Source organism: Prinia subflava, chromosome 20 (assembly GCF_021018805.1).
Source record: "Prinia subflava isolate CZ2003 ecotype Zambia chromosome 20, Cam_Psub_1.2, whole genome shotgun sequence".
NCBI lineage: Eukaryota > Metazoa > Chordata > Aves > Passeriformes > Cisticolidae > Prinia > Prinia subflava.
The window spans coordinates 2,642,753-2,665,137 of NC_086266.1; the positions used below are offsets into that span (position 1 = coordinate 2,642,753).

The window sequence follows — 22,385 nt, forward strand, 5'->3', positions numbered from 1 at the left end:
TCTTCCCTGGGGGCTCTCACTTGAGTTGCCAATACTAATGTTTTAGTCAAAATTCCTTCTCCATGATACAGACACTCCATTAAGGTACCCAGCAAGAATTATTTTTGGTATAATTAAATATGCACCCTGGTGTACTTAGACATATATAAGTATGGACATTCATACATCCCTCTCCTCTTTTTTTCTCCCTCCTTCTTGCATCTCTGTAGTGTGCAGCTAGAATATAAATTGAATAAAAACCTGCTGAGTTTACTCATGTGATTATTTTCACTTAACTCAACAGGGAAGGAGCCAGTGCAGTGACTCATTTAGGCAGGGTTGTAGACCCTGTGTCTGCCTGGCATTGTCTGTCTTTGTCTTGCATTAATTCTCTCGTACCACTGGACTCCTTAAACTTAGGATTCCAAGAAGCCCACTAAAACAGACAGCTAAAGTCATATTCACAATGTTTTATAAAATTCGGGGCATAAAAAAATACACTCTGATGACTTTTCACAGGCAGACCAGAGTACAGGCATTTCAGCTGGAAAAACTGACTACAAAAATTCATTTAGGATATAAAACCTCAGTTTCTTTTCTGAAAGCACATTTAGTTTGAAGTGCAATGCCATATCCCACAAGGTAGGACACCCTTGGGCATAAATAACATGAAACACATGATAAAACATAATGCCTTCAGTCAAAATATATTTGTTTCTTCAGGTAGCTGTGCAGAGAAAGCAGCTAGTTAAGTAAATTATATTTCTATGAATCATATTTGTTCATACCACAAAACAATATAAAAATTAAATTCACCAGGAGCATAAGCAAGCACCATTCCACTGACTTTGATGAAACCTGTTTAAACCAGTGGTGAAAACACCTTAATTCTGCAGACAATAAACCCCTCCCTTCTCAACAGAAGTCACATTTTCTGAGTATGGCTGAAACTGTTCTAATATGAAATCCTCACTTTCTGCAGGTTACAGAACACTGGAAACTAATAGGTGAGCCAGCAAATACAGTGAAAAAGCTTGTAAGAAAAATCTCAAAAAATACATTGCTTATTGATTTTGTCAGCTGGGGTTTGCTTTTTCCTAGTTTCTGATCTTAATTTGTAGTGCACTTGTAAATGTCTGTTATTTGTAAAACCACTAAAGCCTCAGTGCTGTGATGCCTCCCCACAGCCCAGCTGCAGGTGCAGTGAGGAATCACTGCCTCTGGTCCTGAGCTCCAGGCTGCTCAGAAACACGAGTATTTTCCTTTAAACAATGAAAATTACTTACCTTGTGTTTCCTTTTGGATTTTGTGGAGGGTTTTTCAGCTGCTGGGGTCGGGGACTCTCGAGATGGCCGCCTGTGTTTCACATTTGCCTCTCTCGGTTCACTTTTCACAGACGTGGTCTCAAAAGTTTCCTGTCCAGGTATCCTGGAGAGTAAACTAAGGTCTATTTTCACCCACAGAGATTTGAGTTCTTCATATTCTCTCAGTGGGGACAGAAGTTCATTTTGTACGATTGGGATAGGAGAAAAGAGCTGCTCCTCCAGGTCATTGCTGGTCTGGTCAATGGAAGTGTTGCTGCCATTGCTGGTTAAGCTACTTACGCTGAGGATGTTACTGCCAGAGTCCTTCACTTTGACCCCACTGCCAGAGCCCGTGCAGGCTGGCAGCACCTTGGCCTGCAGGCTCTCCTCCTGGTCAGTGTTTGAGTCAGAAGTAGATGAATCCGTTTCTATGAACTCCCGGGACTTGGGGACAATTTTGCTGGGGCCTCTGTACTTTTTCTTCTCTGAAGTGAGACCTGTGCTAGTTCGTGGTTCTTTCCTTGGAGCTGTCTTCCCAACTGCTGCTTTAGTTCGAACCTTTGGCTGCTCGGGGGGTTCCTGTGTGTCTTTTTCTTTGGGAGTGTTGCTGGTATTATTTGGTTTGGGCCAGTTATACTCTTCTACACTGGAAGTCCTTTCTACCTTTTTGGGTTGCTTTTTCCCAGTAGTCCTTTGTGAAGTTGGCTCATTATGAGCTGGTGACTTCTGCTTGGAGCTTTTTGCCTCTGGGGTTTTCTGGGCAACCCGTGGTTTGGCTTTCTCTCGGATGGGACTGAGGATCGCCCGCTCTTTGGGATCGGTCGGGGGCAGGCTGCTGCTGAGCTTCCCTTTGTTTGGCCCTTCAGCCTGCTGGTTGCTCTGGGGCTGGGAGCTGCTCTCGCTGTGAGGCTCATTTTGGTTGTTGATGATGGTCTTGTTGTGGGGGTTCACCTTATTTAGCCACTTGTCCAGCTGCCATTTGTTTGTGGAGGGGGGTTCGGGCTGCAGATTGAAGGATGACAAGGAACAAATCTCAGACAGAAGCAATGCTTTTTGATTTAAAAGAGAACTTTTTTGATGTACCCTTTTATTTCAGTCAACTAGTGGTGACTGCTAGTTTTATGGGAGTATTTATGGAGTATTTATGGTTAATTAGGCTTCCTTATCTGGTTTACAATGTGGCCCTGGAGAAATTTAATACAACTAAAAAGTTTAGCTAGTCCCTGAAGAGATAGCTTTGTCATGTTGCCTTTCCTTAGTCCCAGCTGAATGCTGTGTCAATAAAATCTTCTCTAGCTACCAGCAAAAATCTAAATATTTCTTTAAAGCAACCCAAATGTAGGCCAGAAAGATTCTTCCAAATGCTAGAACGAGTATGTGGGTCACACATGTCAAATGGCCCAGGGAAAAGAAGCCAAAAGCATCAAAGAGCACAAAAACCAACACGCCCCTAAACAGGGAGCGGGGCTTTGTTCTCCTCCACGCCTCCCCCTCTGGGGAGAGCTGAGAGGGGCCTTGTGGCAGCGAGCACCGTGGATGGGTGGATTGTCCTGGCCTCCCTTTTATATTTCTTTGGTTGGTTTCTCCCAGAGTTCCTCCTCCCCTTCTTCCTTGTCAATCCCAAATTCCCTCCTCCCTCTGCCTGTCAATCCCTCCCAAGTTCCAGAAGCTTCCCCAGAGCTCGATCCTCTATTGGTTCCTCCACCACATTCCCTCCCCCAGGGCACCCTGATTTGCTCTGGTTTGTGTCAGTTTACCCTCACACTCCACCCTTTTCTATTATGATTGGCTGTTTTCCATGCTCCTCCCATTGTACACCCCCCCATTTATAAACCCCTGGAAGTTCATTTTTTTGGATTTCTTATCCCACTGGAAATAAACCATCCAGGGCTTAGGCTGATAGAGGTCCCTTCCCTCATTCTTCAACCGCGCTATTCGGTGTCTTTTACCATCAGGCTGTGCTCCCCACTGCCACAGCAGACCCACAGGTGTGGGTCACAGAGCGGGGGTGGCAGCAGGAAGGACAGTGGCCTGCGCTGGGGCCTCACCTCCGGCGTGGCACTGCGGGACTCCTCGTTGCACTCGCTGTCGCTGGAGCTGCTCTCGCTGTCGGAGTCGGACTCGGAGCTGCTCTCGGACTCGCTGGAGCTGCCGGAGCCGCCGCTGGAGTGGGCCAAGCCAGCGGCGTGTGCCCCCGGCACCGGCAGGCTGCTGGGGGAAAGAGCCGCTGGCAGTGGGCTCCTGGCTCCTGGCAAGCCACCAGAGCCCACTCACACTGAGTGTCCTCAGTGTCACCTCCCTGTCCTGCAGTGCAGACCCACGAGAGCTCCAGGGCTGTGCCACTGTGGTGCCACCACAGGAGCTGGTTGGGTTAGTGACCCATGGGACACATTAATTATGTTAATAACACTATCATCATCATTATCACCCTCCAGAGTGCTCCAGGGCTGTGCCACCATGGTGCCAACAGAGGAGCTTAGTTGGGTTAGTGACCCATGGGACACATTGATTATGTTGGTATCAGTACCATCATCATCATCACCCTCCAGAGAGCTCCAGGAGCTGTGCCACTGTGGTGCCACCACAGGAGCTGGATGGGTTAGTGACCCATGGGACACATTGATTATGTTAATAACACTACCATCATCATCTCCTGTGGGAAATGGATTTGTAGAGCTCCAGAGAGCTCCAGGGCTGTGCCACCATGGTGCCACCAGTGGAGCTGGTTGGGTTAGTGACCCATGGGACACATTGATTATGTTAATAACACTACCATCATCATCATCACTCTCCAGAGAGCTCCAGGGCTGTGCCACCATGGTGCCACCACAGGAGCTGGTTGGGTGAGTGACTCACAGGACACATTGGTTATGTTAATAACACTACCATCATCATCTGCTGTGGGAAATGGATTTCATGGAAATAACATTACCATCATCATCATCACCCTCCAGAGAGCTCCAGGGCTATGCCACTGTGGTACCACCACAGGAGCTGGATGGGTTAGTGACCCATGGGACACATTAATTATGTTAATAACGCTATCATCATCATTATCATCACTCTCCAGAGAGCTCCAGGGCTGTGCCACCATGGTGCCACCAGAGCAGCTTGGTTGGGTTAGTGACCCACGGGACACACTGATTATGTTTAATAACACTACCATCATCATCTCCTGTGGGAAATGGATTTGTAGAGCTCCAGAGAGCTCCAGGGCTGTGCCACCATGGTGCCACCACAGGAGGTGGTTGGGTGAATGACTCACAGGACACATTGGTTAAGTTAATAACATTACCATCATCATCACCCTCCAGTAAGAAACACTTCAGTGTCACAAGCCCGAGCTTATTAGGCTGATGATTGCAAAAACTAACAATCACACTTAAATAATTCATTTATGGAATCATGGTTTCTTCATTTTTTGCCAGTTCATTTATAATTTATGATCAAAGGAAGGACATCAGGCAACTTATATTGGACAGGACATTTTAAAAATTAATTTTAATGAATACTTTTACACTGCAGTGTACAAAAACTATGTACTTTTGACAAGTCTCCAGGGAGTGCCTGAGAATTTTTTATTTATAGCTTTTTTCCCTCTCATATTTATGATAATGCAGTGAGAAAACAGCATTCATGCTGAAAATAAGCTTCTCTGTGAAATCTATTTTTCTGTGTGTTCAACTGTCCTCCAAGATGTATTTATTAGCAGTGCACTGTCATTGTTTCTTCTCACATTTGTTTCTAATCTGAGAGGTCAGATGACCCCAGCTTTTAGCACTACAGAATTCTGCCAGTCTGAGTCTTCATAAACTCATCTTTAATTTCAACTTTTTTTTTTTTTTTTTTTGGCCAGGGAGATAACCATAAGGTTATATGTCTCTTCAGCTGATCTATACAGGGACTTTTTGATGATTGATTTTAAATTTGTGAAGCTGACAAAGCAAAGTGTTTGAAAATTGACACCATTTGCTAGTGCGCCTTTATGGATATTCAATACTTCACCTTAATATATCATACACTGTGTGTGCCCCATATTGAGTGATCCAGAGATGCCTACGAGGTCTAAAACAGCTTTGCCTCTGTTTCTATCTGCTTTTCTATTTTCCTCCAAGAAGGATTCAACTAGGTGTAAGCTTTCCTTCCCCTTTCAAACCAAAATGCTCTGTGCATCACAATGCCCTCTTAAAAAAAACCCCAAAAAACAAAAAACAAACAAACAGTAACCAAGAAACTGAAAAAGCCAGGAAAAAAAAAATACAAAAAAGGAAAAGCCAGGACAAACTGATGTGTGACCCTGCTCTGCTAGAATCTTTACAAGCATTGCCATTGGCTTCTGTGACAATAATAGATGGACTTTAATTTTCTTCTTACACTGAGCCACTTTCTCTCCCTCCTTGTTGGTAAAACCTATCGCTTACCCCGCGGTTGGTAACAAAACTGTCTCTTTGAGCCTTGCAATGGCCCTGCAGCGCCCATTGACAAAACAGCTTGGTGCTTTAGGGTGCATTAATGAAACAAAATTACTCACTTGGGTAATTGCTACAGATCACTAACTTTGTTGCTCATTAAGTCCATACACTTTTTTATTTTTTTTTTAATTCTTCTAGCCCTGTCCTTACTCAACTCACTCAAGTAGAGCTACTCGGAAAATTTCACCTGGATGTAAAAGGCAATTCAAAGAAAAGATGATGAAAAAATATAGGCATTTCCAGAAGTATTATGGAAAACTAACCACTGATGTATTAAAAGGGATCTTACATTTTGTATTTAATATAATTATTTTTGAAAACCGTTTGTATTTCTTCTTTTATCCCTCCTTTTCAGTTAAGCTCAAGAAAGCGTAAGAAAACACATTTTTCATGCTTTTTTTTTCAGTAAACAAGGAAACAGGAAAGTGGAGAAAAAGGAAATGTGTTTGTAGGGGTGTTTGCCTTTCTCATCAATATCTAGTAGTTTTATATCTTATATTTTCTACTTGGAAAACACTATTAGTAGATGAAAACTGAGCTTTTGTATTTCATTGCAAATAGTTCCAAGAAGAATGAAATAGAAAACACCACAAGGATTCCCAGACTGAGGAGGCAAACACGGCAATCCCATTCTACAATGCCAGAATGAAGCACCAGCCTTGAAAAAAAGGTGTTACTTATGGCATGATCAGAAGACTGAAGTTTTAACTTAAAAACAACTTTTCCCATAAATCTGAGAGCTTCTCTGGAGTTGTTTGTGCCCAGGCAACCTCCACACAGAGGGGTGTGTGTGGGGCTGCACACACATCTGTGCACATCTGCCTAAGGACACGCTCTGCTCTCATTAAGACAACTGATGTAAAGAATAACACCTCTTATATTAGATCAAAGAAGGGAAAGGCAGTGCCTCAGCCAGACCTTTCCTGCCCTTAAACACAACTTTTACCTCTCCCAGCACTCTGGGATTCACACTGTAGCTGGGATGTGCTCACAAAATAACAGGAGTCATTGCTGAGCAGACTGCAACTGCCTGACAAAGGACTCAAAGGGCAGGAATAAAACCATGGAAATAGAGAGCAGCTCCAACCCGGCCTGGTTTTCTTTCTTTCTGCACACCAGCCTCAGAAAAAGCTACTGTGTGCCAAACATTACTGAGTAACACAGCTCAGCAAGCATGCAGGAACCAGACAGGCTCAAAATGATGTTTTTCATACAAAACACAATGAGGTCATATTTGTCTTTCATCTGGGATAATAAAATTATGCCTTGGCCACACCGGGCAGTCTCATGCTGAAGGCATCATTGCTGATCCTCATTACTAAAATAGAAGCATTCATTTTCATCATGTACTTTGGGCTGAGAGCAACTGTGTATGCTCTGCAAAACAATCAGATAAGACCCAAAATGCCTTTCCCAGCATCTCACCATACTAAAGATAGATCTTGTACATAGCTACGAGCACAATCAACTTCTTACAACGCAGTTCAGCAGAGAAGAAAAGGGTTTACAGACATTTCACAAACAAACAAAAAATGCATTAAAAAAAGTGCATAAAAAATAAGTCTTCGCTTCCAATAAAATAAGTTTAGTAGATATCCTGGATTGCCATTTGTGGTTTTTTTTCATTAAATAAAATGCATCTCTTAGTTCAAAAATACTTGCTTTGCACTCTTTTCCAGACATTTCTGCAGATTCGAAGTTCAAACATGTTTTGAAAGATGTTGAGCTAGATTCTGCAATTCAAGCAGCTGTTATACAAATAAACTGGGCTTCCTCACATGAGTTTCAACCACATGAACTGGGGCTTGCCTCTTGAAGAAACTGTCAAAGCAAGCTTTGTTATGTTGCTAAGATCCAGACAAGGAATGCCAGTCCAGACAAGGTTTAAAATGGATTTAGAGCATTTTATCATCAGACACAAGTCCTCAAAGTGACTAAAGGGGGCAGGAAGGACTGATATTTGAAACTATTGAATTTTTATTTCCCAGCAGGAGATGAGCACTCATATTGTCCCTCAGTGTTTGGGTGGACAACGTTTTTACTTCATGTGAACTGAAAACCAAAAAATTAATAAAAACAATGCTGCACGATGGAACACAGCATTGTTTGGGTAAATAACACTTAGAAGAAAGCCAGTTCATTATTATCACTTGAGATTGGAGGCCCCTCCTGAGAGCAGTGACCCGCTGTGCTGGATCTGTGTAAATACATGATGAGGCACAGTCCTTGGGCCAAAGAGCTCGCAGAGCAAACACACAAAGCAAACAGCAGAGGTATTGCAGTCATCCTCATGCTCAGTGTGGCCCTGTCACATTCTCTAAGTGCAAGGCCTCTCTGCAGCTAATAGAAACATCAGTTTTCCCCTCCATTTAGGTTTGTTCTCCTCGTTTTCCAAGCCCTGTGCTCAGCACTTGAGCTGAGTCCTGCAGGGCTCTGCCCTGACCCAGAGCCCCGACCAGGCTGGGAGCAAAGATGTGAAATGACCCATCAGGAGAGCCCCAGGACTCCGGCCAGATGGAGCAGAGGCTGCTCACCCCTGTCCCCAGGAGCTCCTCCTGTGCTGTGGAGATGAGAGCCCTGCAGTGACACCCACTCTGCAGGGGAAGGGACCTGCTGCAACCCTGGAGGCTGAAAATTTCGGGATTTCTGGGCTAAAAGGTGCTGACCCTCAAGCAAGCACCACATTTCATTTGAGGTCTTGGGACAGGCTCCCGAGACTGAGTGATGGCACTGGGGTTGTGGGTGTGTAGTCTGAACTGTATTGTGTGATCTCACAGAGTGAAAAACTTAGATTTAAGATTTTAGCATATAGTAATATATGTGAGTCAAGATAGAGGACTTTGGGCATTGTCTGGGCCGTCTTCTTCATCTTCTTCTTCATGGGTTAAGGTGGTTTTCTGTAATTGCATGAAAAAGGTCTGCATTGCAGGCCTTGGGGGGTCATTACTGGATCAAAAGTATAAATAATATAGGTATCATCCCATTATTGGGTGATTATCACTTAAATAATCCTGGAAAGAGTTAGAGGTATTCCATTTTACTTCCCTTCTCTAGCTTGCTAGGTAGAGCTCACAGCTCTTGAGTCTGTAAATAGGTAAGAGATAATAAGAAACAGCAGCAAAACTCATCAAGGAACAAAACTTCTAACAAGTCCTTAGCTATCTCCCTGAATCTTTTCCCAATTACATGTAGTTGTGTTAATTGCTGTGAGGAGAATCTGGTGCTCTCCAACAATAGGTTTATTCATTCTAACCCTTCCTTTTTAGGGTAATGATGAATTGGCCACTTGTTTCACTGCTCTACTCAGAAACCAAAATGTAAACTTAGAGAAAGCAGAGCGTTGGTGGGCAAATTGTGGATGGGAACTGACCAGTGAGTCAACAGTAAATGCACGTTGGCCAAGTATTTCCATTAGAAGCAGCACTCTGCAAAGGTTGTTTTACTGCACAAGCCTATATTTAGGGAAAATTCAGCCAATGAAATCTGGAAAGGGCAAGGTCTGTGCTGGAAAACTGACTACAGACTTGACAGAGTGCTTGATCTTCCTGTTGAGGCACCAGATTGGGACTGAGAAGAATTTTGCTTTTTGTCTGAGAAGAAAACACGTCTGCACATCAGTTCCTGCTGAGTGAAAGGGAGGCTGTGTGGCCTGTCCTTAATCTGGCTCGTCTATTTAAAATGCAAATTCCTGAGAACAAAGGGTCTGATTGCACAGGGCACTGAAAATTGGGCGCCCAGCTCTGAGCAAGACTTTTGTGCCCTCAACCACACTGCAGCATCTACCAGAGCAGACTCTTGCTCTTATTTGGATACTGCTGTTGTCCCCACATTTTATTGGAAGAGACAGAGGAACAAACCCTGTCCGGTTGTTCAGAAGCCAGCCCAATCTCTCCTTTGGAAATATTTCTACAGAAAAACTGCAAACCTGCTGGTCATTACTTGGAGTTGCTGGATTCACTGAATTCTGCATAAAAAAGGCTGTTTCATTATTCTTGCAGATAATAATAGTGCAGCACCTAGCAGATTAATATGTAGTGTCAGAATTTAATACCATAACTGTTCAATAACGAAGTTTTATTTCTCTTCTATTCTTACACCATTATCAGGAAGTAATACTCTCTTCTAATTTGAAAGGGAGCTGCCATTTTTTAAAATAATGAATTGTTCATATTTTTATCTTCAAACTTATATACGCCTGCCTTAGATTGCTTTTTAAAGAAAAGGATTGCTCTGGATGATTTGTTCACTGCCTTTCCATTGGTTAGTATTAAATTATTTAACATCAGGCTGGTAGGATTCAAATCTGAACTTTCAAAGATCGGGTTGACACAGGAACTGAAAACGTGTATCAAGGCTTTTAAAATATTAATCAGCACCCAGGTCAATGAAATGAAATAAGGTGTGGAAATTGTTGCTTCAGCTAACATTAGCACGTGTAGTAAGACATCATTTATGATGGCTCTCTCATGTCAAAACACATGGAAAGGGAAAACCTCTCTAATCTGTTATTCAGGATGTGGCAGCTGATCTGCCTGTATCAGTCCTGAGCACTGTAATGCAAGCAGGAGCTCTGATTTATTTTGAGGGGGAGGGTAATTTACAAGATGTTGTATGTAAAAAGCCACAGTCTCATTTTACTGTGTTCAAAAGTACCTGTTTTAATCAAAGACTGTTTATAACAAGGTTGATAGAGTTACTGAAACAGACTTTTTTCATATACATATAACCCTTTTATACTTCCAGCTTTAAAGACCATAAAAAGGGATAGTAAAGATGAAAGAAATAAAAAGAATGACAGAGCTAACTCCTATGAGCCACAATCTATGTCAAAGCAGAACTAAAGTGATTGACAGCTTGCATTAGTAATGAATAGAGTGGGAAAAAGCTGCCAAGAATCCGTAACAAGGTCAAAGCCTTCCAATAAAGAATTACATTAGCCACAAATCCTAGGTGGAACTGTGTATATACATCTGCAATATGACTTTAACCATGGCACTGTTTCTACTGTTCTGTTCTGACTCTTTCCCAGTTTTTATTCCTGGGCTTCAGTAAATTCTGACTCCACCACACCTGCCATAAGTAACAGGTGTAACCTATGAAACGATGACATTATAAAAAAAGCAAACAGAAGAGGAGGAATTTTAATGCCACATCTCTAATGGTGCACTTAAAAAAATACTTGCTGAACTATTGGTATGGTAATCACTCTCCTTCCAATATCACAGCGCTGTTATACACACTTGATGTGCAAGAGAAGGGGATTTTGCATATTAAAAGCAATATTGTATCCATGATTCCTGCGTGCATCACTCTGCTCACCTCGGAGTTTAGAAACAATTTTGTGAGCATGATATTATTCAGGGAATGCAATGTATGCAGGCTTTTTGAAGTACAATATTTTAGTGAATAGATTCAAGTGTCAGAGAGCATTATTTGTACTGTGCCCTGATGTGCTCCTATTTGCCTGGCATCTGGAAGAACAAGAATACTCCCTCTTACTGTGAGACTCCAAAGGGCCTCGTTTGATATAAATGGAACCACTTTATTATATCAATATTGCCCCACTGAATCAAGCTAGATATGAAGATTGATACATAGAAACTTCTTTATTTTCTGCAAAGGGAATCCTGGAGTTCTGCATCTTTCAGTACACTTTGCCATCTTCTGTGGAAGTGCAGAAGCACACATTGGCCCCTCTACAGTTCACAATTTCAAGTGAACATAAAATGTTTTTTGAGGAGTCAGTTATTTTACACTTTGATTTTATTTACTACAGCAGAAAGTCCAAGTGTGGTCATGGAAAAAACCCATCCAAAGTGAACCTCTAAAAAGCAAAATGTGTTTTTTTCTCATTCATGTATGGCAGAAACTTGGGCATGTAATGTTCTAAATGAACTGCTCTTCTCATCCTAACTCAGTTCTGCTTCAGTTCTGACTGAAAACAGAATCCAGCTTGCAGAGCCCAGTGGGAAGAGAACTGCAGGCTCTGGGACCAAACCACACTGGTGCAGATGGGTCCACATGACACCTCCTCAGCGTTTCCAGTCTCATCTGTTATCTGAGGAAAGCTAATTTTACTATGCTGAGCCACCAAGCAGTAAGAAAACACTAGAAAGTCGGGGATTTTTTTTTCTCTCTCCATGTAAAAACAACCCCTCTGAGCTTGAAGAGGTGCCAAAAGGCATATCCTGATTTTCCAAAGCTTTATGGCACACACAAAGTCCTTCACACCTGAGCACTGAGCAAGTGTCCCAACATGAGCTCATGAAACCACGGGAGGATTTCCTCTCCAGGGGAATCCCTTGGGAGCAGATCAGCTGTACAACCAGTGTCAGACCAGAGCAAAGGGGAGGAATTGGGAACACAAGCCAGAGGAGGGAAAAATGCCTGTTGCAGGATGTTAAAGCTGTCCTTGTTTAGAAAAAAACCAAGATTGCTCCAACTGCAGTTATTGTCAGGAGCACGATGAGTAAAACAAGCAACACAGAAAGGGGCAGAGATAAAAACTGAGGATAATCAGAATAAATTGGGTAATATTCTACTAAATGAGCTTCACCTGCTCACAGGTGGCAATCTCCATGCATTGTGGAAAGCATGAAACAGCAGGATTGGTGCTAGAGCCATGGTGGGTCACAGGCATGTACTGAGGAAAAAATAATTTATCTATGGAGATACTGCTGCACCTCTGTAAAGAGAGACAGCCCTGTGGTTACAGAACCAGCCCCACACTTCAGAATACTGGTTCAATCTCCCTGGGATTGAATGGGCAAAATAATTGAATTCCTGGCACTTTCCCCCGTTATTAATACAGGCAGTATTGTGAGACTCCCAGCGTATTTACGTTCGTCAGATTGAATTTGTAATAACAGGGACCACAGAAGTACACAGGCACTCAGGAAAACCACAAGTAGACACTTTGTTTCACTGCTACTGCCATAACAGTAAAAAGGAATCATCATTATTAATAATGGGCAATTACTCTGCAATAGTTTTTAAAGAAGTATTCCTAAAGGCACATGATGAATTTATGGCACACCACCAGAGCCTTTCACGGATATAAAGATGTACTTCAGCACACATGACTTGTTTTTTGAACAAGGAGAAAGCTGTCTAATAAAATATTAATAAAGCTGGATGCTGAAAGGTGTCTTCCTCACGATTCATTTTAAAATGGGGTAAAAAGCTCCATTTGGAGTGAAAATCTTAACCTTCTGTATATTTATGTTTAATATGATCTCCTTTTAATGCTGCTGATTTTAGACAGTTACATAATACTTTGCTTTATAGACTTAGAAAAAGGTATCAAATCTACTTAGGATTAAATATCATCTTGAAGGATCTAATGTTAAGAACAGAGCTAAATCATTAAGCAGCATCCACCCTTAATTATGACATCCATAGGTATTAAGGAAAAAAAGGTGCTTCTCTGAGTGATAAATGGACCTGAAGATCCTTCACAACATTCACTATAAATCACAAAAGACCATTAATAAACAGTCAGAAAAAAAATGACAGTTGCTACAAGTATCTGCTCTCATACTTTGCCTAATACTATCACTGTCATGTTTAAATCTTAAATCTTTGACACAAAAACCCTTTAAGTCAAAAAGGCTCATCTATTTTAAACAGAATTTTCTATGCTTGTTATTTTGAATGACAGCAAAAGGAAACAGAGAATCTTTAATTCTGTAACCCTATCTGGCTGAAAATCTTTCCTTTCAGCCTTTTACATCAACCCCAAAATAAAAGGAAGATCCTGATAGCTTCTGCACTTCCTTGCTGGGATTTGTGGGCAAACAGAGCTCCACGTGTGCCAGAGGGAGCTGGGGGTGCTCAGCACCACTTGACTCTGTGGGAGCCAAGTCAAAACACTGCAAACACAGGATTGCACTGCCTGTGTGCAGGATGGGGACAAGTTTGGAGCCAGCTTTCCTTCAGACAGGAAAGAGTAACTGGGACTGCCAGAATTAGCACTGGATGCCTTCCTGAAGTGTCACACTGCCTGCTTTCTTAGCACAGGCTGAGAAACTGGGCTGCCTGGCAGAGGCACTAAACATCTGCCTGGGAGTGGGCAAACACTGCATTTCCCAAGAGAATGACCCCAAAAGAGTGACCATAATCCTGAGCATAAAGTGGGTTTTGTCCAGGGAGTGCTGAAAAATATGGACACAATGATTTAGACCTTTAGGATTAGTTATATTATTTTTTTCTTAAAAACCTTCCACCTAAGATGCTTTCTTTCTGGACATTTATGTTCCTGAGTGACCAGAAATGGACTTTTCAACATTACCACCATCCATTTTCCCCAGACTCAAAAAGGGTTATTGTATCAGCAATGATTTGTTGAAGGTCTGCCAACAAGCAAAGGTCAGAAAAACCCAACCCCCTCATGGATACAGACTAAACAGGCAAAGTTCAAGCTCTCCTGCACTTTTTATTGTTTTCCACTTGATAATCATTCCCTTAGTGAGGTGCAAATGTCTCCTTCACACATCTGCCTAGACACCCTCAATCTCTTAATGTTCTAGTGTGCATGGAGGTGACTGATTACATGAAACTTTTTTGCTTGTTAATGACAAAAATCAGTAGCGAGATGTCACTCTACCAGCAGGGAAGTGGAGAAGTTGTGACTTATTTTCAGCATTACACTTAAAAAATACCCCACCCTCTCGAATTCTACCTGCAGTATTTGGGATATCACAGGAAACAGAGCTACGTTAATGAAGGGCAGTGCTGCTGCAGCAATGGTAACACAAATGGTCCAAGGCTGAGCACAACCAGCAAGGTCTGAGGTGAACACCATCAGTGCTTCATCCTTGAAAATAAAGGCTTATTTTAAGACACTCTGGGCCAGGGCTAAAAAAGCTCACCCTGAATTTCAGATCAGTACTAAGCTGGATCTTGTGCAGTAATAACACGGCTTGGCTGATCCCTCTTTTTTTTTTTGCAGATCAAAACCTACAATGCCAGTCAGTAAATTCAGATGATGCCTTCAATAGTTCAGCATCTATTCACTGCTTTGTTTCCTCTTTTGCTTTTTAAGTGAAGCCACATCCCTAAATGTTTTTCTAAGTGATCTGTGCAGAGACTGCTGAGAGAAAACGTAGTGTGGCAGCATGTTCCTCCCACCACAGTCAGGCTGGATCCCTGCACCAACAGACTGTCAATGCGAGTTTGACATGGGCAAAGTTTTGAAGCTGAAAGCTCTACTTGCGAGTTTTGAAGTGGAGAGGCTGTTATTTTTGAGTCTGAATTCATAAAACATCGCTTAACGTCTAGGTTACAGATGGACTCAGGATCCCACACTTGGCTCCTGAGTGCAGACAACTCACACTGCATATCTGGGGTTTGGGTTCAAGCCCATCTTGAATGTAAGTTTAGAAGGAAAGAAATACATGCAAACAGCAGGCAAATTATAAGGCACTGCCAGCTGTTTTCTTCCACTTACAATGCCATTTCTGAGAAAGCAAAGTGTTTTTTTAAGTCTAGGGTGGAATATGGGAGTGATGACAAGCTGGTATCCCTGAGTTCAACGTGAACCTGACATTCTCAAGTTTAGGGTGTCTCTTGTTCCTGACACATGCTTTCCTAGGCCTCTGAGGCTACATTCTTTATTAAGTTTGTTGAGAAATGGAACAGTGTGCTCACAAGCCTTTTTTTGGATCTCTCCTTGAGAAGTATCTGTGTTCTATCTGTGCTTTAATGACAGCCCGCTGCTCATTTTCCAGGAAAATCCATGCCAAAAGTCCGAATAACACTTAACTCACAGGCTGGTATCCACAGAGCTGGCCTTGCAGGTCACGTTCCCAACTGAGTGGGAACATGGGCTCATTCCATTATCCCTGGCGAGTCCTGCAGGTTGGAATTTTCCAACAAAAGCAAACAGAATCAACTTTTGTTTTGCGATTTGATTATTTTTTAATGCCACAGCTTATTCATTTTGGTTTATTAATTTGTTGGTCCAATGGTTTTTATGTGCTGCAATTCAGAGCAGGCCTTTCTCGAGTATCATGTTTTATATAGATATGGGAAATGAAATGTAAGTCTGATACAATTACGGTTGTGTGCCGTGCAAGACAATGGCGTAAACACGACGACAGCCTGGAAAGCTGCTTAGCAAAATGATCTTAATATACAAGGCAGTGTGAAAATGTAAAAAGAATCTATAATGACAACAAAGATTAGCCATTTGCTCTCTAACCTTATTTACAGAAGCAATCAGAGGTATTCAGGTCGAGTTAATGACCCTGTCTCCAATTAATTCAATTGTCTACAAACAACACTGATGCAGTGGTTGTCTCAGAGTCTGCCACATAGTCTCTGAGGGAATACATAAGACTCCATTAAAAGTGACAATAATAATGCATTTATTACTGTAACACTATTGTATTATAAATAAATTCCTGATGTTAAATTATGCTCCACGCTTTAACAGAAATTCAATTACTGAAATAATAAAAAAGATGGTGTATTTGCCAAGTGCATGGACTATAATTTGGCTGCTTAGTTACCAGCAGTTGGCTGTTTTGCAATTTCTTGTTCATAGAGTATTTCTTTTGAATAAACGCCAGACTTTTTCATACAAATTTCATGAACAAGTTGCAAAATGAAATTTTGAGCTTTTGAATCCAATTACGAAAGACATAACTAAATCTATTATTGAAAAAAAAAATATTCTTGAAAGCCCTTCTTGCCGTTGTTCAGCTCTGTGTGGTAATTGAGGTAAGCACAGGTGCTGTTCATTATGGGCCATTGTGCACCATCTGAATTCTGGGAAGGGAGGAATTCAGAGGGTTTCAGCTCTGTTTGTGTGAATAACAAACAGGCGTGATTCGGAGCTTGTTTGTACAAGCTAGCACATCGCTCTTCTGGGACTCCTAAGACACCTGCTTACCCTTTTGAAGCCAAAAACCAGTGTCATTTATGTTCTGGCTATTCTTCCTACAGTGATTTTTTGCAGAAGCAACATATTTCCCCACCCCTCTTCCTGCAGGCTGCTATCAATGGTGGAAGTAGGAACAAAAGAAAACAAAGGATGAAACCATTATCTAGTGGGGACAAGAAGCCTTAGAGGAGCTCTTTTTTGGCTTGATGAGATTCAGGCAGAGAAAACCTTGTGAAAAAAGAACTGCTTCTCACACTTAGCATCATTCCCCCCCTCTCAACCAGTTTCCTGTGGTAGGCTGTTAGGCATAAAACAGAATTAATTTTTTTTTCTCCTAACACCAGTCTGTACTCTCTCTTTGGGGTTTGGCCATGTATTTATCATGCTAATAATGCCTCTCCCACTGTCTTCAGGTGTTTAACAGGGAATACACCAAGAGGTGCACGCACCTTGCAAATGAAAAACTGCTGACACTCTTCCTGTAGGATCCCACAGGTGCCTGCAGCCATATGGCAGAGTTTGTGTGGGGCTTGGCTCTTCCAGGATGACAAACTCTCACCCCTGCATATTTCAAAACGTGCTGTCTCGACTATATATTTCTGGTGACAGTGATTATTTACTTTGCACTTTTATTTGTTGATATATTGCTGGTACTTATCAGCAGAGATGTTATCAAAACATCTGGGGATGGAGTATGTGGAGAGGAGCTGCCAGGCAGCCCAAAGGAAGGAAGCATGGAGGGAAAAGTTCCTCCAGTCTCAGTGTTAAAGATATTTTTATTTTTACACCCCCCCTTGCACTGATTGCAGTGCAACTAAAACTGCCTCAGTTCAAGTACTCCTGGGAATATATTGAGCTGTTAGGAGATGCTATCAGACTACACTCTGCCAAAGTCAGCAGGCACAAGAATTCCTTGAGCACGTCAAAGATTCAGCTATAATTCAGCACCTGCAGTGTGATTTCTCAAAACTCCCAGAAACCAAAGATAGATGACTTATTCTCTGAATTAACCTCTGTCACAAGCCATGTCCAATTACAACAGCAGATCTCAGTGGCACCCGAAGGTCAAGTTAAGGCCTGGGAACAGAAAATAATACAATACAACAAACAAAAAACTGAAGGAAGGCAACTACTTTCCTGAATTCAGGAAAAACGGGTCTCCAGGAAAGGCAGCCTGGGATTTCAGTGGGATGCAGGGCTGAACATCACTGGCAAACTGGAGAGGACCCCATTTACACAGGATAAACCTACAGACTTCTAAAGGAGGGTGAGCTGGCAGTGAGGGACAAAGTAACATCTCATTCACAGTGTCTGAGTTAGTGGAGAATGGCAGAATCCTCCTCCAGCCAGGGAGCCAGGAGGAATCTGAGCAGAAGCAGATAATTCCTTCCAGAATTATGGGTAAAGGAAAAGGAGAATGAAAAGGAAAAGGAGAAGAAAAAGGAGGAACAGAAGTAGAAAAAGAAAGAAGAAAAAAGACAGAAAAAGGAAGAGGAGGATGACAAAGAAGAAGTTGAAGGATGCTGAGAGCATTCACCAGTCCAAATCCACTTCAGGACCCTGAGGTGAAGGCAAAGTTATCATAGCAGATGACAGATGGAATTAGGTCCAACAGCAAAACAAGAGCCCTGTCAAACCCAGCCCCACACAGGAGAAAGGCTGGAGGAGAACAGCACAGGTGGGCATGGCTGGGGGCCAGCAGAGCATTTAGCTGTCATTATTCCTCCAGCAGACTCCTGCAAAGCTAATGAGGGAATGTTAATTTATATCCACTCACAAGAGGGTAATGGGGCTCAAACACTGACCAATGGAGGGGCCCACCAGGGTTTAAAACTTGAATACGCCGTGGGATCAGAGAAAGTTATAGACATGGTAACGTCTAATAAATCAAATAAAAATGGATAGCAGCCAAAGTAAGTTCCTGCATGTCAGATATTAAATATGACTAATGTTGTTTGACAGTGTTCCACAGAAGGTGCATTGGAGGCTCACTTCTTCCTTATCATTATCACAGAAAGAGAAAGGTAAAGCACTGCAGGAATATAAATAATTTGAAAAGCCTCATAGACAATATTCTACTGTGCACCTCATTTGCACTTAAAAAAACCTGCCCTACAGACCTTATGTACTTTTAAGATTCATCTGAAAGATACATGAAGAAGTCTTCCAGTCAAAAATGTACATATTTAATGGAATTAGATCTCTAGGCAAGAAAATGTCAGAAGAAAAGGAGAAATATTAAAGTGAATGCAGGGTGCTCCTTTCTAGTGCTTTCCTGCTTTGATAAATATCTTCTGGGATGTCATTTACTAGAAAGTCATGATTTAACAAAAAGAAAAACTGCAGTATAAAATATACTCTCTTTATTGCCGAAGTAAGTTGCTATTTTCATATTTTCCCTCTGTATTCAGCTTTTGTCAGCCAGAGGCCTTGATATTTGCTTTTATATCATCCCCATTGAAAATGCAGTGATTATTGCGAAATATTCAATTGCAGAGCTCTTCTGATTGCATGGCAAGGGGAGATCACAGGAATCTGTACTGCCACAGCCCTTTCTCTGCCTTCCAGCCTCATGCGAGGGCAATCAAACTTAAAAAAAAAAACCCAAGACAAAGTAAAAGACCATGATTGTAGTGTTCAGCAATCACCCCGGGCCCAGAAGGCTTGAAAGAAATCCTCTTTATTCTGTCACATCAGCCTGAGCTGAGCCTCTGCAGAGCTCCTCACTGGCACAGCAGGATCACCTGAGAGCTCTGCCCAAGTGCCACCCTGGCTGGGGACACTGCCACCCTTTACAGCTTATTTGGAGGGTCTGCACCTCCCCTAGTGATGCAGAAGGTTGTACCACACCCTGTCCCCCCCAGAAGCACAAATCTAATTAGCTCTTCTATGGAAAACACAGCAGAGCTCTTAGAAACTCTCCCCCAGGACAACCCGACAAAAAAACCACCAAATTCTCATTAAAATCAGCATTGCTGAATGCAAGGAAATTCAAAATCCCCTCCAAAGTAACACTTTTCTATTGGGAAAATGGAGGCAAAATATTTTGAGTTAATTTCATCTGCAATGCAATATTTTGTTTCATTAAAGTGACTTAAAATGCTTTATGTAATCAGTTAAGCCCAGAGTGCAGTCCCTGCTGAGAGCTTTAAGCTGGCTGCATACTCTCGGTGAGGGATGTCTTGTGCAAAGCCAGTGGAACCTTTCCACCAATTTAATAAAAGTGTGTTGCTTTCAAGTCTGTCATAATATTTGATTTCTTTGGAGATATTTATGAAAAAGCACTTAATATAGCTGAATTCGTATGTTTCCATTTCTTTCCTGTAAAAAGTTGTCAATTTTTCAGACTACATTAGAATTTTCCTCATTCTTATGCAAGACCAACAGTTATGGTTTTTTCACACACTTTCCCAAAAAAGACCAAGAAGAATCTGCTCAGAGTTTCTAGGCTCTTCTCTACTTCTAGGTTTTTGCAGTGATGTTTCAAGTGTTTTTCTTGTGCACACTGGCATTTCATGCAGGATTTATAGACGAGAACACATTTATTCATGCATGAAGTCTTCAACAAAATGCCTTATTCCAAATTCCTTTGCATTTCCCACCACAATTCACCAAATCCCAAGTGAACCTTCTAGTGTTTCTTGTTTCTGTACAGATTTTTAGGACGTCTTGGCACACAGGCTGGAAAGTTCTGAATTGTTCTGACCAGTGCTAACTACAGAGATTATTGGGAAAAAAAAAAGGCAAGCATGGAAAATCAGGATTTCTATTTCAAGTCTTGTTCTTAGGCCACTGGAATAGACTTTTCCAGTTTCTCCTACTTTTTGCTATTTAGTTTCTCCTCTTTCTAAATAGTTTCTCCTCTTTCTAAATAGTTTCTCCTCTTTCTAAACAGTTTCTCCTATTTACTCTGTAAATACAGAATGTTGCTGCAGTAAAATGCAAGCAGGGACATCCAGGATAACATGTGCATCTTGTTAAATGCCAAATTCTACCACACTGATACTTTGCCACAGATTTAACTCCCACAGCACAGTGGAACTCACCCTAAAAATGCCCCCACTATCTCCTGGAGAGCTGTTCCCTCCTTTCTGGCCATGCTGATTATTTGGGTGAGAGATGCTGATCCCTGAAACATCCCTGTCACCATCTGTATCAGCCTGCACTGCACTTCTTGCTGCTCAGAGAAAAATGTTCTCAGGCTATTCACAACCCAGGCAGACACTTCTGTATCAGTTGTACTCACTCCACATTTTAAAGGCTTTTTTAGAATGCTCTGTAAAGAGTTGCCTCCTGTGAAATGAGAGGTGTGAAGGTCCTGCTGGAGCTGCCTGGGATGTGTTCCACCACGTTTGCTGTTTCCACTCAGAACTGAACTACAACTGCTTGTTGTGGAGGAACTGATCCAGCTCACATTGGCTGGGAGCTGGAGCTGATCCCAAACCATCCCCCCAAAGTGGTGCTGCTCTGAAGCACCAAAAAAAGTAATGCAAAGCCACCAAACTTCCACAACTTCATAGGGAAACATCATTCCCTTGTTCCTTCTTTCAGTTCAGCTAATCTGGAATAGTCACAGCTTTATGAGATGTCTCCAAATCCTCCTTGTGGCTGTAAAGTGGCTGAATTTTACCTCAAAACATGGGCAACAGATTCATGTCACTGACACAGTCCCCTGGGCCCATCCCTCATTGCCAATGCTGCCTCCTGAAGCCAATGTTAGCACTAAAAAGTTTGTTTTGACAGGAAGTCCTAACACTGAGTTAGAAATAAACATTTTTTAAAATGTAATAGATATTTCCTTCACTAAACCCAAATTGTTTTGGATTACACCAGCTCGACTCCTGTGACTCCTGGCCCTACTCTGAAAGTCTAATACTATGAGCTTAGCTATGCCAGGCAAACTTTTATTTATATTAAAGAAGTAGGATTAAAAATGTCAAAACCTTTCATTGGAGAATTGGCTTGCTTACCCCAAAGTCACACTGTCTTCTCCTGTGTCTTGTTCCTCATGGCTTCAGCTGTTAGCCCCTCTTACCATCTTGTCAGCTTTCTCTATTTTTGCAATGTTTTGGAGCAAAATTCTTCGCTGGGGTAACTCCACAAAAATTAACAGAGATACACCTGAAAAGGTTTTGATTCACGGGGCAAGCCCTTAATTGGTGTAAAATGATGCTGCCCTAATGAGGTAAATGCATTAATTATGCAATGACAGAACAGCCAGCAGAGGCAGTGCTCTGGCTCCCCACAAACCAGGGCAAAGGATTTTCTAGTGCTATCTAACAATTAAGATTTCTTTATTTTTTTTCCAGCCTGCAACAAGGGACACTGCTAGAAGTGATGCACTCCAGCCTCCTGCTCATTAACATTCACTTGGGGAAAGAGATAATTTGCCTTTGTCTTTCTGAGCCATGTTGAGAAATTTATTTCAGTAGCATCAGTCACATAAGATGACAAAAATGGTGCAAATCATGTAAGGGAAAAGAAGCTGCCTTAGCATGATTTGAGTGTATACGATGAATAAGGTTACTAATTAATTGGCAAAGTGCTATTTGTAATTGTTCCTCTCTGATAAATGGATTAGAACAGATGTTTTAATGTCATTTTTTTTCCCTCATTGCTTCACACACAAAAATATGTGTAATACTGAATTTAAAAAGAGGTGATGCAGACAAGCAGGCTCTGGGAGATAAATGTAGGGATCCCACTGTAGGGATGGGAGCTCTTTAGGACTGACATTGATGCCTT

At 41.9% G+C, this 22,385-nt stretch overlaps 1 protein-coding gene across 2 annotated transcripts in view; it reads right to left on the reverse strand.

The window, feature by feature from the left end:
• The window catches only part of AFF2 (ALF transcription elongation factor 2), a 307,896-nt gene that overhangs the window by 36,367 nt on the left and 249,144 nt on the right, over positions 1 to 22,385 (reverse strand). Inside the window, exons 10-11 of one of the 2 annotated variants that reach the window (XM_063416555.1) lie at positions 3,332 to 3,491; positions 1,266 to 2,285 (exon numbers count right to left, since the gene is read on the reverse strand). In XM_063416555.1, coding sequence (XP_063272625.1) covers positions 1,266 to 2,285; positions 3,332 to 3,491 — 1,180 coding nt within the window. Of the gene's footprint in view, positions 1 to 1,265; positions 2,286 to 3,331; positions 3,495 to 22,385 lie in introns of both variants that reach the window. The other variant, XM_063416554.1, reaches the window with a different exon arrangement.